The 16,953-nt window shown below is 39.1% G+C and overlaps 2 protein-coding genes across 2 annotated transcripts; one reads left to right on the top strand and one right to left on the bottom strand.

The window, feature by feature from the left end:
• Positions 1 to 1,570: 1,570 nt before the first annotated feature.
• LOC124290556 (RWD domain-containing protein 1-like) lies at positions 1,571 to 10,165 on the bottom strand. Its single transcript, XM_046727304.1, has 7 exons — positions 10,010 to 10,165; positions 7,927 to 7,995; positions 6,477 to 6,613; positions 5,343 to 5,486; positions 4,085 to 4,211; positions 2,581 to 2,643; positions 1,571 to 1,713 (listed from the first exon to the last, which is right to left on the bottom strand). Exons 1-7 carry the CDS (start codon positions 10,080 to 10,082, stop codon positions 1,634 to 1,636), a joined length of 693 nt encoding a protein of 230 aa, XP_046583260.1. The 5' UTR covers positions 10,083 to 10,165; the 3' UTR covers positions 1,571 to 1,633.
• A 90-nt stretch (positions 10,166 to 10,255) lies between these two features.
• On the top strand, positions 10,256 to 15,502 carry LOC124290558 (trafficking protein particle complex subunit 3-like). Its single transcript, XM_046727305.1, has 5 exons — positions 10,256 to 10,390; positions 11,031 to 11,128; positions 11,747 to 11,846; positions 13,499 to 13,681; positions 14,567 to 15,502. The coding sequence occupies exons 1-5, from the start codon at positions 10,349 to 10,351 to the stop codon at positions 14,684 to 14,686; spliced, it is 543 nt and encodes a 180-aa protein (XP_046583261.1). The 5' UTR covers positions 10,256 to 10,348; the 3' UTR covers positions 14,687 to 15,502.
• Positions 15,503 to 16,953: the final 1,451 nt, after the last annotated feature.

Consider the following 16,953-nt stretch of genomic DNA (forward strand, 5'->3'; position numbering starts at 1 on the left):
ACTGTCCTGCTCCATCCTTCTTACTGTGGGATCTTCAGGTTATCTGACTATGGGATCCTCTCAGGTTATCTGGAGTGTCATTTGTTTATCTAAAACTAACGGACCTCAGCCTCCTCTTCTTCATTTAAACAAATACTGTACAGACAATTACATGCTATATGTTGTCATACTGGATATACGGTAAGATGTTCACACCACACATCCCAATATATATTCCTTGCACGGTCTTGCTCTGGCGAGGGCAACAATGAGGGAATGGTCTAAGAGCAATAACTCTGACTGTTACGCGCTGGCCTATTGAAATCCTGGAGAACAACTATGATCAAGGAGAGGAAATCATTTCTCCTATAGTCCGTTTGGCTCACAATCGGACCGATGAATTGCAATCTAACTCGAAAACTACTAGACATATAATACTCAATGAAACACTGATCATAATCAAAACATCAGACCAACTCTGTGATTTTTTTGCAGAATTTATATCCACAAATTAAAGAAAGTTGTTAAACAAACTGTCATTACAATTTTGACACAGTTCACTATTTGTTACGAGTGAGAGCAATTTTGTACACAAGTTTCTTGGTGGGGGTCAGCAATTTTGCACATAAAAATATTTTAAAAATATGCTTTAAAATATGGAAAGGGGAAGGGGGTCATTGACTTTGTACATAAATTTTAAGGGGGGTGTTATTCACATTGTACATGCTTCTCCATAAAAATCATCATCATCACACACACACACACACACACCATCCCCCATAAATTATGAACGGTCCCTTATGGTTATTACAGACACAAGAAAGGCTGTTTATGTGAAAATCTTGAAGTGAGGTTTCAGTCTGCTCCCTACATGTCACGACTGTAATGTCATGATGACTGGCAACTGATTAGAGACCTGCTTTTGTCCTGATTCCAGATTCCTCCATGTGACAAAATATATCATTCCTGTTTGCTCAGAACTGTCAACATAAATACACTGATGCAATATGGCTTACAACATACATGTAGTTGGATAACCCAAACAGGAAACATGTTGCTGAAGGTTGATGACAGATCTGTCAGGACTTGTGTCACAATACAGCACTGAACGATGAGCTTGTACAATGGTCTGTGTGTTAATGATCATTAAACAGTCTGTGAATAAATAATCAATTAACAGTCTGTGATTAAATAATTGTTGGTGAATGTATTTGTAAGGATTAACGTCAAAGTGTTTTTGCAATGATCAAGCTAGAAACGTAAAAACCAATGCACAGATTCCATTTACTACGAGTGGGCACATTTTTCCAAGTATCTGACCACCCATCCTCGACCAGCAAAGGGAGGTAATAAAATCATCGCCCCCCAAGCCGTGGATGCATCCAGGGTATAGTCGAGAGTGATCGTAACGTATACCCTGGAGATTATCGAGGATGCTGACCACCATAAACGCAAAAAAAATGGTGAAGTTAATTCTCAAATAAACAGTCAGTGTGTGCTGAACCACTCAGCCTGCTCAATCTGAAGGTGTATTTCTTTCAACAGGAACTGGAATAACCTGTAGAGGTATACTTCACAACAAAACAGCTGGTTAGGTAAATAATGATAAATTTATTTACAATTCATTCCTCTAACATGTCTACATAACAATACATCAACCCACATCTTCATCAAGGTCAAGGTCATCCATATCCTGGAAGAGAGATTCGTCTACTTCGACAGTATCAGCATCAGCTGCAACAGAGAGGTGAAAGGATATTTTGGGTTGCAGATTCCAATGAAACACCAGTTTCATTCAATATCTGTTGATTGATGGATTGTTTAACGCCTCACACTGCAATATTCCAGATATATAGCAGGTGTGTAAATAATCGAGTCAGGACCAGACAATTAAGTGATCAACAGCATGAGCATCGACCTATGCAAATGGCATACGATGACACGTGTCAACCAAGTCAGCGACCCTGACCACCCAGTCTCGTTAGTCGCCTCTTACGACACGCATGGGTTGCTGAAGATCAATTCTAATCCGGATCTTCAGGGTCATTCAACATCTGTAAAACTAGATGTCTGGATTCTTTCACTCTCCACCATCAGTGTTCACTAACATGACAAACATATGGCGACTGATCTGTTAATTTAATTGTAACTGATAGCCTAAATCTGTTTCATTATGAGTGAGTGAGTTTAGTTTTATGTCGCTTTTAGCAATATTCCAGCTATATCACGGCTGGGAACACACATTGTACCCATGTGTGGAATCGAACCCGCATCATCGGCGTGATGAGCGAACGCTTTAACCACAAGGCTACCTCACCGACCCTGTTTCAATATGAACAAAATGGATGGATATGTAGGGGTTGAGAGCAATATTCCATCTATATCAAGGCAGACAGAGCGAACATCTATTCTAGACCATCCAGACATGTGTCAATATCATGAGCAATGATCTACTCTGAAGGGATACAATGACATGGTATAAAAGGTCAAATACACTGTTACATCCGGACCTCAGATCTGTCTGCTCATACAAGGATGCTGTTACAGGTACCAGCATCCCCACAGTTCATGGTCAAAGGGAGACAACCACCGTGGACTTACCTGACTGCAGAAACTGGACATCTGAGTCATTCATGGAAGAATCCCTCATAAACAGTTCATAACCTGAAACATGGGAACAATGGTCAAGAACAACCAAACAATCTGTGTTGGGGATTCTAGAACTCTGAAAATGTCCCTAGATCATTCAAAGAGTGAATTACATGGAGCAGTCAACAATATTCCAGCTATATCCTAACACCCTCAGGGTTGCCACAGATGACGAAAATTCAAATTCCCTGACTTTTCCCTGACTTATCCCTGACCAATTTGATTTTTCACTGATCAAAATTAGAAGAAAACAAATAAAATTTCGAGCCTCCAACCTCCCCTACAGCCGACCTTTCCGCCCATTTTACTAAAGACAAAGTGAAATCTTAAGACAAAGTAATCAAATGTAATCAAACAAATACAGAGATCCATCTAACATCAAGATGAAGTATATGACACAGAAATATTACCTCTGGTAAACACTGAGAGTTTTTATTTTTTTAAAATTTTAATTTCAATGTTTTTATTGTCAGAAAGTCACTGTTACAAGACTGAGGATCACCTCCAGGAAAAGGGTGACTCTCATCTGTACAGTATGAAATCTTACTGGTAGAAATTCTGACATTTTCTAAAAAACCCAAAAACTCATCCACACTCACATTCATACTAATACTGTTGTGAGGTTCAAATAAACTGCTAGCTTTTCTCTGTGTCTGCTTTTCAATTATAATATATTTTCACACCCAAATATAAAAAGTTCAGCAGAGAGCTTGATATTGAATATGTGGTCAAATTTCTGTGTCAACCATCCATGGAAATTATTCCAAAACATGTCTACAAATGGACACTGCCAAAACAAGTAAACTAAAGTTCATAATACCAATCTCTATACAAAACACATTTAATACAGACATGGAACTCAAAATCATACAATTGTTGCCTCTGTGAAGTCTGAAAAGAACTAGTTTTCCCTGACCAAAGGCAATTTTCCCTGACTTTTTTCCAAAACTTCAATTTTCACTGACTGGTAACAAAATTCCCCGACTTTTCCCTGATCTTGAAAAAATAATTTCTTCCCTGACTTTTCCCTGACCTGTGGCAACCCTGACCCTGTTAATCTGGACCCTGTCAACCAGGGACAGAAAGCATGAGCATCAACTACACAAGGCAAGGCATTTCAGCACCAAACATGAGGTACTGGGGACCAATTCTGACCTAGAATCTCCACAGAGCAGAATGAGTGAGTGAGTGAGTTTAGTTTTATGCAGCTTTTAGCAATATTCCTTCGTTTTCCCTCTCCATGGAGCCTGGATTCATTACACTGCACCTCAAGGCTGGATGTATTCATGGCTCACTAATGAACCTGCATCCCAAACCATGAGGCGCTCAACATCACCACCTGTCTGTTTTACATGTTTCTGTCAGTCCTGGAAGAGCATTCTTCAGAGCACCTAGTGTACACTTGAAATAACTGTAGAATATTCAGAGAGAAAGATCTCTCACTCTCAGAACTTACCAGTTAATTTCTTGCTTGTGACTTCAACATCTGTTTTACTTTTCTTCAGTTCTGCCATTTCAGCATCAAACTTCTGCTTCCATGACATAAATGATTCTACTGTAACACGTGTTCCTTCAAAGCGTTTCTGAAACACAAAATAATTTGTCAAAGAGCGTGAGTCAGGTTTAAGGCCGTTTTGACAAATATTCACCCTGTATCAGTATGTTGTCACAATGTGGAAAAGCCTGACATGACATGATGCAGGTCAAGGATGTTTACCACTTGGGTGAAGCCTGCAAGTATGGGTATGGTGCTGAAACCTAGCAACATAATCGTGGCAAACCGGGATTTGATGATCTTAGGTTTCTGGTGTGCCCAAGGGACGTAACTCTGCACAGAAGGGTAGAGTACCTTAGGCAACTCAACCACCCAGGTTGCATACAGATTGTTGTAACACAAGCTCATGCTCTTTAACTCTAGTGTAATAATGAAGGATGACTTCAGTGTTAACTGACTGGGTAATACTAAATTCCTGGGAACTATGTTAGCCTGTGTATAAACATGAACTTTGACAATCTTAGGGCTCTGTCAGGGACCAAGGATTTATCTGCCATTCTAACCTGACTGTCTTTGGCAGTGAAACTGGGATTAAAGAGACAATGAATAAAAATCTCTCCCTTATTATTGGTCTTGTTAACAGTGAAATAGGCCACCTCCACTGAGAATAAGTTAACATAAACACAATAATGACATATGGTGAGGAATTGTAATAACTCTTGACTTGGGACTTAATATCTGACTCACAGGAGGCAAAAATAAATTACTGAGCTTCATCCAATCTGATCACACTTCAAGTGACACTGTAGAAAACACACTGACACAAACACTTGAGACATACAATGAATCAAGTATGAATGAATGGTATCTCACTCAATATTCACTTGTCATATCCAAGTAAACATGGTCAAAGGGAGATAACTGCTATCTCAACTGGCTGACTGGAATGTTCATCAGATACAATTCCCAGAACTTCGTGCACAGAGGTATCTCAACCTCATAACCTCATGGACGGACAAGCATAAGGTACACATGACACAAATCAGGTACACAAGACAACACAAGCAAGGACAAGCATCAGGGACAAGGGTCTGAATCTGTGCTTCTTATTGGATAATGCCCTACCACATAGGGTAGACACATTCTCTTTAAAGATTTTCTTGCATGTAAGGTGCATCCCTGTGGAATCATTCAAACCAATAATCCCGGCAATAATTACCCGTTCTATTTCTTCTAATACTCTTTGTTCTCTCTCCTTATCCTCGACAACTTTACGCTGGGCGTCCTCCACATTCGTCGTGAGTCGTTCCTGCAGTGCCGACACCAGTGTAAACACCATTGCCATCCCGATGTTCTCCTGAGCCTGGGAAACACAGAATAAATAAACCCAGTGCCCTGCTACACATGTCACAGCTACATCCTGGACAAGGTGATGGGTAACCTTCCATCATTAAAAGGAGATCCATTCATTGCTCACAACCTGTAAGCAAATGACTGCCGTAAGTCTGTTAAAGTATGGGAGTTACGATCCACGAAGATCACTACTCTACACAATTTGAAATGTCTTTCACTTTTGAACTTTTAGAGATCTTGGAATCTGTTGCCTATTTCTTTCCCTTCATACACCTTATTGCCAATATATTTGTTGAGGGTCTTATGTTGAGAATTAAGCATCAAAACAGGGGTTCAAAAATCCCATCGCCCGACGCACAGGACAAGTCAGTTTTCATTTCGGGCAATCAAATAATGGTATCTTACTATCTTACTTGTCCGTGGGCTACTTTCCACTTATGGTTTCAAACTGCAAATAAACTTGGATTTAATTTCATATCTGCTCCAAATGTAGCTATTAAATTTCGCAATGATGATAAAGTAGAGTTATCTTTCTTTGCTATTTATCACTTTTCAATAAATAGTCCAGTAAACATTAACATCAAATACCATGTTGATTTCTTCTTTCATAATTACATCATCATAATTATGTCATAAAATCAGGGCAAGTGGAAAATTAGTCAGGACAAGTTACTTTCTTAACTTTTTAAAAGTATAACGTAAAACTTCTAAATCTTCCTCCAAAATTGTCAAAGTGAAATCAATGATGTGGCATAAGTGATTATTATTATTACTTTGATTATGATTCATCATTATGTTGTGATTAGCTTGATATTGCGTATATATATATATACTTTAAATTATTTGTTGTTATATGCTTGTATTGGCTGTTTGAATGCAAGACAAATTTCCCTTGAGGGACAATAAAGTTTATATGATCTTATCTTATCTTAAGACAAGCATAGATACTGCCAGTTTAGCTGGGCCCAGGATACACACAGCAGACACACCAAAGACTAACCTGTTCATTGAGGTACTGTGTTAGACTTTCCACATCTGCATCATCAAGGTTTTCTGGGTCAATGATCTCCATCAGTGGGGGTTCATCAGGGTAATTCTCCACGTATGTGAACTGAACAAGACAGGCGCATGCAAAGGCTGAAAGTATACAAATACTATTTGGCGTGTTTGGCATGGGAATACTAGAAATTAAATTGTGTCTGTACACCATACATACAATGTAAGTTGTGTAGATTCGGGCCTGTGTGAATGGGCTAGATGCCCTATAATACAAGGTGATGCAGCTACACAATAGAATATAGTGGTGGACCCTGTACAAAGGATATCAATATAATGAAATATACATGAAAACAAATGTGTTTACAAAATATATGTTAATGGATGACAATCAATACACCTTAGTCTCTGCAGCAAACAGAAATATGAAACAAAACATGTACAAGACCACCAACCACACCACGTCACCCCACCATACACTTTACCTCCACACCAAACCAACACCCACCCACCCGACCACATCACCGTCAACTTTACCTCCACACCAAACCAACACCCACCCACCTGACCACATCACCGTCAACTTTACCTCCACACCAGACCAACACCCACCAACCCGGCCACATCACTGTCAACTTTACTGCCACACCAGACCAACACCCACCCACCCGACCACATCACCGTCAACTTTACCTCCACACCAGACCAACACCCACCCACCCGACCACATCACTGTCAACTTTACCTCCACACCAAACCAACACCCACCCTCCCGACCACATCACTGTCAACTTTACCTCCACACCAAACCAACACCCACCCACCCGCCACATCACTGTCAACTTTACCTCCACACCAGACCACCACCCACCCGACCACATCACCGTCAACCTTACCTCCACACCAAACCAACACCTCCACCCAGACCAACACCCTCCGACCACATCACTGTCAACTTTACCTCCACACCCAAACCCCAACACCCACCCACCGACCACATCACCCCCGACCACATCACCGTCAACTTTACCTCCACACCAAACCAACACCCACCCACATCACCGTCAACCTTACCTCCACACCAGTCCAACACCCTCCCGACCACCACCACCACATTATATCACACCACAAACACTCTCTGGAAGAATGAGGACTATTTTTATGGATATACAACTTCTTTATTCTGCATAGGTGATATTTTGACATAGATTCTCATGTTGTTGTCAAGCAAGTGTCAAGCAATAAATACTCTCCGTAAGTATTAGTTGTGGATCTGTTAGTAATGAGCAGGCTCTATTCGCTGACATTCAGTGACATCTAACTACACCTTACATAACTTAATTCTGACAACTGACTAAAGACCATATTGTCTGGAAAGCATTGTAAGGAAATATTTGCAACAGTTCTACTCATACCCCATCTACGTGAAAGAATGATTAATACATCAATAATACCTTCATCTGTGTCATTGGTGTCTTGTGACGCTACTGCCAGGCTGAATACATAGGGGTCTGTACTCTCAACTGAAAGAAGAAAGTCACTTTGTCATAACTAGTGGTGGTCCGATTAATTGAAATAATCGAAGATTGGTCGCAGTGCCTAAACGACCAAGCAATCAAGTGTGTTTTCTCATAATCGAACACAACCAATTTTGGAACACTTGTTTGCATCAACAATATTTTACACAAGGTTGGTTTTGTCTGTGTCATTAAATTTACATTTCATAAGCACTACAAGCTTGTTCCAAGTCATGATTGAATTTATCTTAAAGAATCCAGGAAATCTGTGTTCCTAACATACTAATCATCCTTTAAATATGCGAAATTTGCCAATGGATTTTGTGCAATTTGCAAAAGACCCAAATTACTACATGTTTTTTCCTTTTTTGGTGTGTGTGCATTAACAAAGATAACAGGAACATTTGATAAATGACGCAAACCAATTATTTTCGATGATTGATCGGTTGTAATGAACCAATCATCAATTATGAGATTTTAACCAATTCCCAACACTAGTCATAACCAGAGTGAGGGAACATGGTTTCACTCCACTTTTAGCAACATTCCAACAATGTCAGGGCATGCCAGAAGTAGGATTCACAAAGGTTACTCATTTAGGAATCAAAGCATTCTTCAGTGTGCCAAGTTAACACGTCAACCACTAGGCCAACCCATGTCTCCTGTTCACAACAGAACTAATTCCTCAGGTCATATGATACTATAGCATGTGTAGTGGAGATGTTTTTCCTGTACCTCCTGTACAGGGTTGAAGGAGTAATTGGGTTTTGCACTACCATTACTCAACATATTTACCTGATTAACCCCATTATACCATATTGTGCAATTTAGTTCTGATAGTTTTGTTTACAACTATTTCATCTACCTAGTACTGTATTGCTTATAAAGTGTAAACACTCCTTATGATGCCTAAGAAAGTTATGTCAGTGGTATAGGTATGTTTCTTGATCCTGTTTCTTGATACAGTCAGTTCACGCGTTAATCCGAACACTTCCGTTTTTCATCAAAAACATTCAGATAGTGAAACGTACGGACTACTGAAACAAACCATTGTGTACACCACAACAGTAGAGTTACTTCTACGTCTGGATTTGGCGATGACAAATTTTTATGGTGCCAGTTGTGTTTGGACAAGTCAGACCTATTAATTAATTAAAATCACAAACTAATGACATGTTCAACTCTGAAGTGCCACCTCACTTATCAATTACCATTGAAGTTTACTGATGAAGATCAGCGCTAATCAATGATTCTCACGAGGTAAGGGATTATCCGAACCTTTGATGTACCGCCGGATTAATGAAGCAAAACCAAGTGTAATTAGCTAATCCGTTACTGCCAATTAACATACGGATCCGGAGAGTGAAGCACCGGATTAATGAATCAACAGTTAATGAGTTTACATAGTAAACAAGATTGGTTACAGCCAGATACCGTTCGGATATCGCGGGAATCGGATTATCGGGTCCGGACTAACGCAGCCTGACAGTATGTAACATCTATGAACATGCCTTCAGCAACTGTTACATCACTAATATTTATGTAGTCATGGTAAGCGCCCAAAAAGTAATTCATTTGGATGAGTATGTGTTTCCATTTTATGGGTTTTGCTAATATGCTATCATGGTTAGATGTGATTGACACCTTAGCATCGAGCTATGCAACTGAACTACAATGACAAGCGAAAACCATAACAGCGAGCATGACCACCCGATGCCATTATTAGCCCTTTGGCTTTGCAACAGGTTCCCTGAAGTCTAGCCTGGTTCTTCACAAGTTCAGAAGTTGTCATTGCATTAATTTATGACGCCACTCACACAATTTAATGTCATGACAAGAAAACACTGCTGATCATGGCATATGATGCTAACACAAGTTAATAGACTGAATGTGTATCGCCAAGATAAACCGTCAGAAGGAGAGACTACTATAAGATACAGGTGGCACTACGCCGGTAGCATCAACAGATCCATCTACTACAGGTGAACTACGTCAGAACAAATAACGATCTTTCACACACTTGTAAGTTCCTCTGGATAGATTGCTTCTAATGCTTCGATTTCATTCTTCTGTTCTTCTTTATAATCCGTCATTCTCGTCAAATATCAACGTGTGTCTGCTTCGCCACATTTATTCCAGGAGACCATGCACTGACAAACATGGTACGGCAAGATTTTGTTACAAACCTTTCGATTGGTCATAGGTAATATTCTATCCAATGACAAACTTTGTCTTTTCTCCATTTGGTTTTACTTCCGGTTTTCAGAATACTTCCGGTTGTGGGAGGAAAATTTTACAAGTTGACACAGAGGACGTATTTTGTAAAGATTGCTATCGTTTTCAGTCGTATATTTGGGAAATGTCACGTCAGGCATCAAGAGGAGGTGATCCTAGAAAAGTGGTATGGCATTATTCATGGTTATATGCACGCGTGCAAGTATTTTATGGTGCCAAGGTACTTGTCAACTTACTGGATTTCTGAAGAAATCAGGGTATGATTTCCAGAACCTCTTATAAATAGCAACTCCACTGCTTTGGTTGCCACAGGAAATGGCAAGAGTGCAATTTACATGGCACAGCTTAATGCACTGTACTCTGGCGCGTCTGTATCTTTGATAATTTTGTAAGGGTTATAACACCCAACTCTAAGTTACCTCTTTCCGATCAAACAACCCTTTAAGATCAAGGATTAGTTATTTTCTGGTCAAGCGCCTTCACGATTCTTTGGGTGGGTTTGAGGTAGCGTAGTTCTCATGGTAGGCTGTTGGCTGATCAGGTTAACTCGCTGAGGATGAACTGGATCAGATTCAATTATATAATGGCTTCATGATCATGTTCATATCGCCATTTGATAAACTTCATCAAGAATTACAACGAAAAAGGTAACACAGAGGGATAGGATATATGAAACATCATTACATGCAGTAGGCATGGGTTATTAATAAATATTTTCCAATACAATCTATGTTTATCATGTAGTCATACGTGATTCAGGATTGATATGTATTGTTATGTTATTAATGGGGCCTATTGTTTTTCAGAATGGAGAGTTATTTACACTAACATATGGAGCACTTGTTGCTCAGCTGATGAAAGATTATGAAAATGATGATGAAGTCAACAAGCAGCTGGAAAAGATGTGAGTATAATAAGTTTGATTATTTTAGGGAAGTTATATGATATTTTCAGCTTCCAAACAAATTTTACCCGATAACGTTTTTGCAACAGTGAAGTTCTCTTAATGTACTCAAAACTTCAACAATTCTTACTTTTTCCAGCAAACTGCATACGACACAATAATTGCTACTCCCTTCTAAATGTCATCCATGTTTTATAGTATAACATGTTTATAAGTCCTACACTTATTTGGTGTCACTGTCAGTTAATGATTTTATTACAAGTATTGACTAGTGGTGACAGCACTCCGATTACCTAGACTATGCAAAATAACTCAAAACAAGTTCACACCTGCCTCTGAGTGTATTTTATCAGGCAAGAAATCAGACAAGTAATGACTTTTTAGCCCCAGCTGAGCTCTACAAAGAAGGCCAAAAATGTGTACCCTCTTGATGATTCTAACCTCGTGTGTACATAGAAGTTGCACAATTGCTAAAATTAAGTACACATATTTGAAATAAAGTTTTTACAAAGCGAATCCTACAGTTTTCAAGGGATTTTGAATGAGGTCTTTCACTTTCCAATTTTCCTTTTGTGATCAGTTTAATTCATCAAACTTTTTATTGCATTTATCTTTCAGGGGTTACAACATCGGTGTTCGTCTCATCGAAGATTTCCTGGCTCGAGCCAACATTGGAAGATGCAGTGACTTCCGGGAAACAGCTGACATAGTAGCAAGGGTAAGTTTGACAGTGGGTAAATGTGACAATGGGTAAATGTGACAATAGCCTGGTGTGATGGTGAACTGTTCTATTCACATAATAAGTAAATGTGACAATTAGCTGTCAATGTGTATATTTAAGTGTCACAATGGATGAGCATGAAAATGTGACAATCAAATGTCAGTTTGCATATTTGGTGAACTAAATGTTTGAAAGTAGGATAAAATCAATTCTGTATTTACATATCACCCGAACAGGGAACGTCCTAGTGATTATGAGGCCAAGTAATTGTGTGGCATAATCATGATGTAACAGATGAGAGGGCGTATAGGCGTAATGTACGCCTCAAAATCAATTAAGCACGACATAATATAAGATTTCAAGCTGTGATTGTAAAATGCGCATAAAAATACCTTTGTGCGCCTAACATTTAATTTCGATGCGATCGTGCAAATGAAAATATATTTCGGATAAATACTTGTCAAGTTTCTGACGATTTGACACATGAGGAAACCCTGACAGTAGGAATCACTTGCGTTGCCATGCAACGATATGCGTCACTATTTTTCGATTGGCTAAAAACTACACTGTTGCTATTTATATCCAGTCGGACCTGACATTTTGCGCATCACACGGTCGCTCAGTTATTTCTCATGCGACTTCAAATACAAATACATGGTTGGAAATAGTGTCGATGAATCGTCCAGACAAACCACATCACCAACTCGCTCACACAAAAACATGTCAGTACTCCTTCAAAATTCTCAGTACACCTACACTTGCAATATGATGTGTAAGTACACTCCACACCCCAAAAGTTATCTGGAGCCCTGATTATCATGATGTACTGTGAGAAGAGAGGCAATAGCTAGCTCCCCTTATTATGCTTATATACAAAAGAATGAGATACAAGAAAATTCTATGCTGAGATAGATCTTTCTTTAGTATTCTATGGTGAGAACTAGGGCTGGGACGGGTACTTGGGTACTCGAATCTGGGTCTGGTACAGCTGGAATCGAGTCCTATTTCTAGGATTCGAGTACCCGGAAAGGGAGAGAATATGTAATGACAAGGGCAGATAATAACTTGTCTTTTTCATTATTGACGTAATACACAATTTCCATCATTGGTATTGTCCGATTAATGGGGATTATTATTAACGACTGTAATTTATCTGTGCATGAGCAGTGAGTAGTCAAGTAACAGTAACAGCAGGAACGAAAAGTTATGTGTTTTAAGCAGGAATGTGAGTAATGGTGTTACTCTTTATATTAGTTAAACAGACGTAAATTAAATAGTCTAAGATCAGTTTCAGTGTCTTATTGCCATCCTTTCAAGTTTTCTATAATAATCTCTGTCAACTAGTGATTGAATATTCAGAAAGTTGACAGAAGAGCTGTATTCCTTACATTTCCGAGTACTCGATTCCGATTTGGGTAAGTACATGCGGGTACTCGATTCTATGTTTTCCTACCCATCCCATCCCTAGTGAGAACATGGTGGAAGCCATTAGAACTCTGTCTAAATATGGCACACCGCTGCCACATATTGAATCTACAGGTACAACTATAACAGTTGAAATACTGTTGCACAAAGTATAACACTGCCTCATAACAAGTGAAAATATTAGGCATACCTAATTAAGGTTTGTGTACCTGTTCGTCAACCAGGTAGCTTTCAAGATGTACCTGGGCATCCAGCCAGTTGTCAGCAACTGGAGTGCAGCAGGAGATGAATTCTCTCTGCTCATTGAGAACAATCCCTTGACGGATTTCGTGGAACTACCAGATGGACACAATGCTCTCCACTACTCCAACCTACTCTCTGGGGTTCTCAAAGGATCCCTCGAAATGGTAGGTATCCTTCCTTGAAATGGTAGGTATCCTTCCTCGAAATGGTAGGTATCCTTCCTCGAAATGGTAGGTATCCTTCCTCGAAATGGTAGGTATCCTTCCTTGAAATGGTAGGTATCCTTCCTCAAAATAGTAGGTGGCTCAAGAAGATCCAGGTTAGAATTGGCCTTCAGCAACCCATGCTTGTAGTAAGAGGCGACATTATTGTGTGGTCAAGCTCATTGACATGGTTGCTTAATGTCGTTGTTTTCCATATGAGTAGATTTATGCTGATGATATCAGTCACAAGATTATCCGATCCAGACTCAATTATTTACAGACCCCCATCATGTTGATGGAATATTATTGAGTGCAATGTTAAACAACAAACAAATAAAACAAATACAAATAAAATGGTAGGTATAAGAATGAAGTTATGGAAATGCAATCTTTTCTCAAGATTTAGCCAAGAATATGGAATCACGGGATCCTTGACGTAAGCTTAATATCGAATGTCTGAGATTGTGGAGTTACATGAAACACTAATGGAACTAACATCAAGATGCCAAAATGTCATTGATTTCATCCTCGATATCATCATGGTCATTATGTCATCATTCATGTAGTGAAATCATCATATGACATATGTTTCATATTGATTTTTATGAACCAGTGTCATAAAATACTAAATAAATGACATGATAAAGTAAATTTTAAAACTCTTCAAAAGTTGAAGGACACCCTACTTTTTTATATGACTGTGATCAAATCAAGATTCCATATGAAAAAATCATGACACTTCAACTATAGTCACAACAGATTGACTACAGCTCTAGGAAATAAATGGGGTTTCTATCACTTCTTGTTAGTTATACAGATAGTAGCCTGTCTCTGTTGTATTTGCAGGTACAGATGGACGTTGATGTCCGGTTTGTCCAGGATCAGCTAAAGGGAGATAACATCACTGAAATCCGACTCAAGTTCATTAAGCGACTAGAAGATGCGATACCTGCTGGTGAAGACTAGGAATATACACCTTTGTCATGACTCACAGATATGTCTCCTGGCAGAGAGCAAAGGGTTATTGCCACTGTGTCAGTATGTGATGGCAAGTTTTGCTCGCTGGAGACAAGTATTCAAGTTGTGAATAATGCCTCCATGGTTTTGAATGCGGTTTCACACAGATCATCCACTCTGGAACATATTCATAGCTACTTGTGGAATTAAACTTTAGTGTATGAAGTAGTGTAAATACGTTTAACTATTCCGCTAGTCATATTAGCATTGCAAGTGTAATAATGGTGAAGGAGCATCCTGCTGGGTAAAGTGTCTTCGTCACTCCTAGCCAAGGCTCTGAAGCCCAGTTTTATTTTCTTCTTTAACATTTCTTCAGGCTATTTGGCCAGTTGAAGACAGACATGCTAGGGAGTATGGCTGTTCAAATCCCGACATATGAGTGGTAAACCCTTGTGAAAACAAGGCTGTAGCACTTGTAGACTCCGTGATGACATTATACATAGGTAATGATATCTTATGACATTCAACAGTTGTGGATATTTGTCCCAGCTTATACTTTGCTACATTTGGACCTGAATGCAGCCTGTGAAATTCACCCTAGTCTGCCAGTCTAGAGTCCAAAACCTGCACTGAGGACAAGTGAAAACACAATGATGGCGGTCCTTATTGACTGCATTTGAGGGCTATACATTTTAAAAATTCTGAACCAGCTTTCAATCCTTCAACTTTGCTTCAAGTTGGAACCAAATAAGACTGGCAGAAAATCTAGACATGCTAAGCAGTATAATCTTTCTTAGGGCTCCAGATAAGGGGCGTATGTACGGATAAAAAATATGCACGATACGGTAGGAAATAATTTAGAAAACGTAGCAGATACGCACCACAGCAGTGGTGTACGGTCTTAGAATCATTTACAGGTGTATTTATCTGAAAAAAGTTTTGTTCTATTGTTTATTGACCTGTTTACACAAGAGTAGCAATGTTGTGGTCCATATATGAAACGAAACACAAGATTACTGATAGTCCATTAACTTCCATTCAGTACTCTAAATGTACACTTAGTTTTTTTTCAGTACTCCTATATTGAACAAATAAGGAGTACGTACTCCTGATGTTGAAAAATTATCTGGAGCCCTGCTTTCTAAAGGAAGACTACCTTCAAACTCAAAGGACCAGTGAAATAAGTTTTACTTTGGTAATGCCAAAAGATGTCTAATGCAGTGAATGCATCATCACCTTGTTTCTCTTCATTTTGTTCTATTACAGTGTTGTACATGCCAAGCTGTTCCTTCTTCACATGTATATAGGTATATTTATTGACAGTTCATGTACTGTATATTTGTGTGTTTGTTTGCATGGACAGAATGACAGGCATCTGTAAAAGGTACAGTAATTCTGTAATTGATCCCAAGATTCTAGTTGTTTAAATGAAACATTGTCCTCCCAGTAAGCTGTCACTCATGTTAAATTTGGGGCTCTCTAACTCTTTCTTCCCTCCTCCCAAACTCGGGTCTCTCTCACAGACACACACACACAGACACACACACACACACACAGACACACACACTATTTGCCTTTGTGACAATCCCAGCTCACACACACTTAACTTCAGTTCAAGTTATTCCTTGTGAAGCCAGGTGCACTACCATCTCTCACTACTCATGACCTGTATGTCATGTATGGTTGTGACAAATTGACATCGGAAATTACTACATGGTGGGAGTGGATTGTCTGGTCCATATTCCATTATACTCACTGCCGCCATATAGCTGGACTATTGCTGTGGGCGGCATTAAACAACAAACAAACAAAAATTGGTGGAGTTTCACTCGTACTAACAGCACAAGACATGTTTTATACAGGAACCTGTGTATTGTTGTTGCTTTAAATCCATGAACTGGTGTTGTGAAAACAGTTGTTTGTTGTGTAGTATGAAAGTAAACAAGTAAGTGTTCATAATATGGCATTACAGTGTTCAAACTTAATCATGCAAGTGGAGAGTTCTCATGATATCATTTTGTTGATAGTTTCAGTCACTTTGCACCCGATTCAATTATACAGAATTATACTGATGAATCGCGATTAATTTTGAACACTGCAACTACCCTCATAGACATACCTATGTCTCGAATACATCGATAAATTCGAATGACATTACATAATTAGCATACACAACATTCTGTTGTTGTTGTTGTTGCAATTGTACACATTCCAGATTTGCAGTTCAAAATGGAGGACAGAATATTCCATCTGTTATTTGGAAGAATTACTCTGCT

Source organism: Haliotis rubra, unplaced genomic scaffold, assembly GCF_003918875.1.
Source record: "Haliotis rubra isolate DU_JTF1 unplaced genomic scaffold, ASM391887v1 Scf47, whole genome shotgun sequence".
In the NCBI taxonomy this organism is placed as follows: Eukaryota; Metazoa; Mollusca; class Gastropoda; order Lepetellida; family Haliotidae; genus Haliotis; species Haliotis rubra.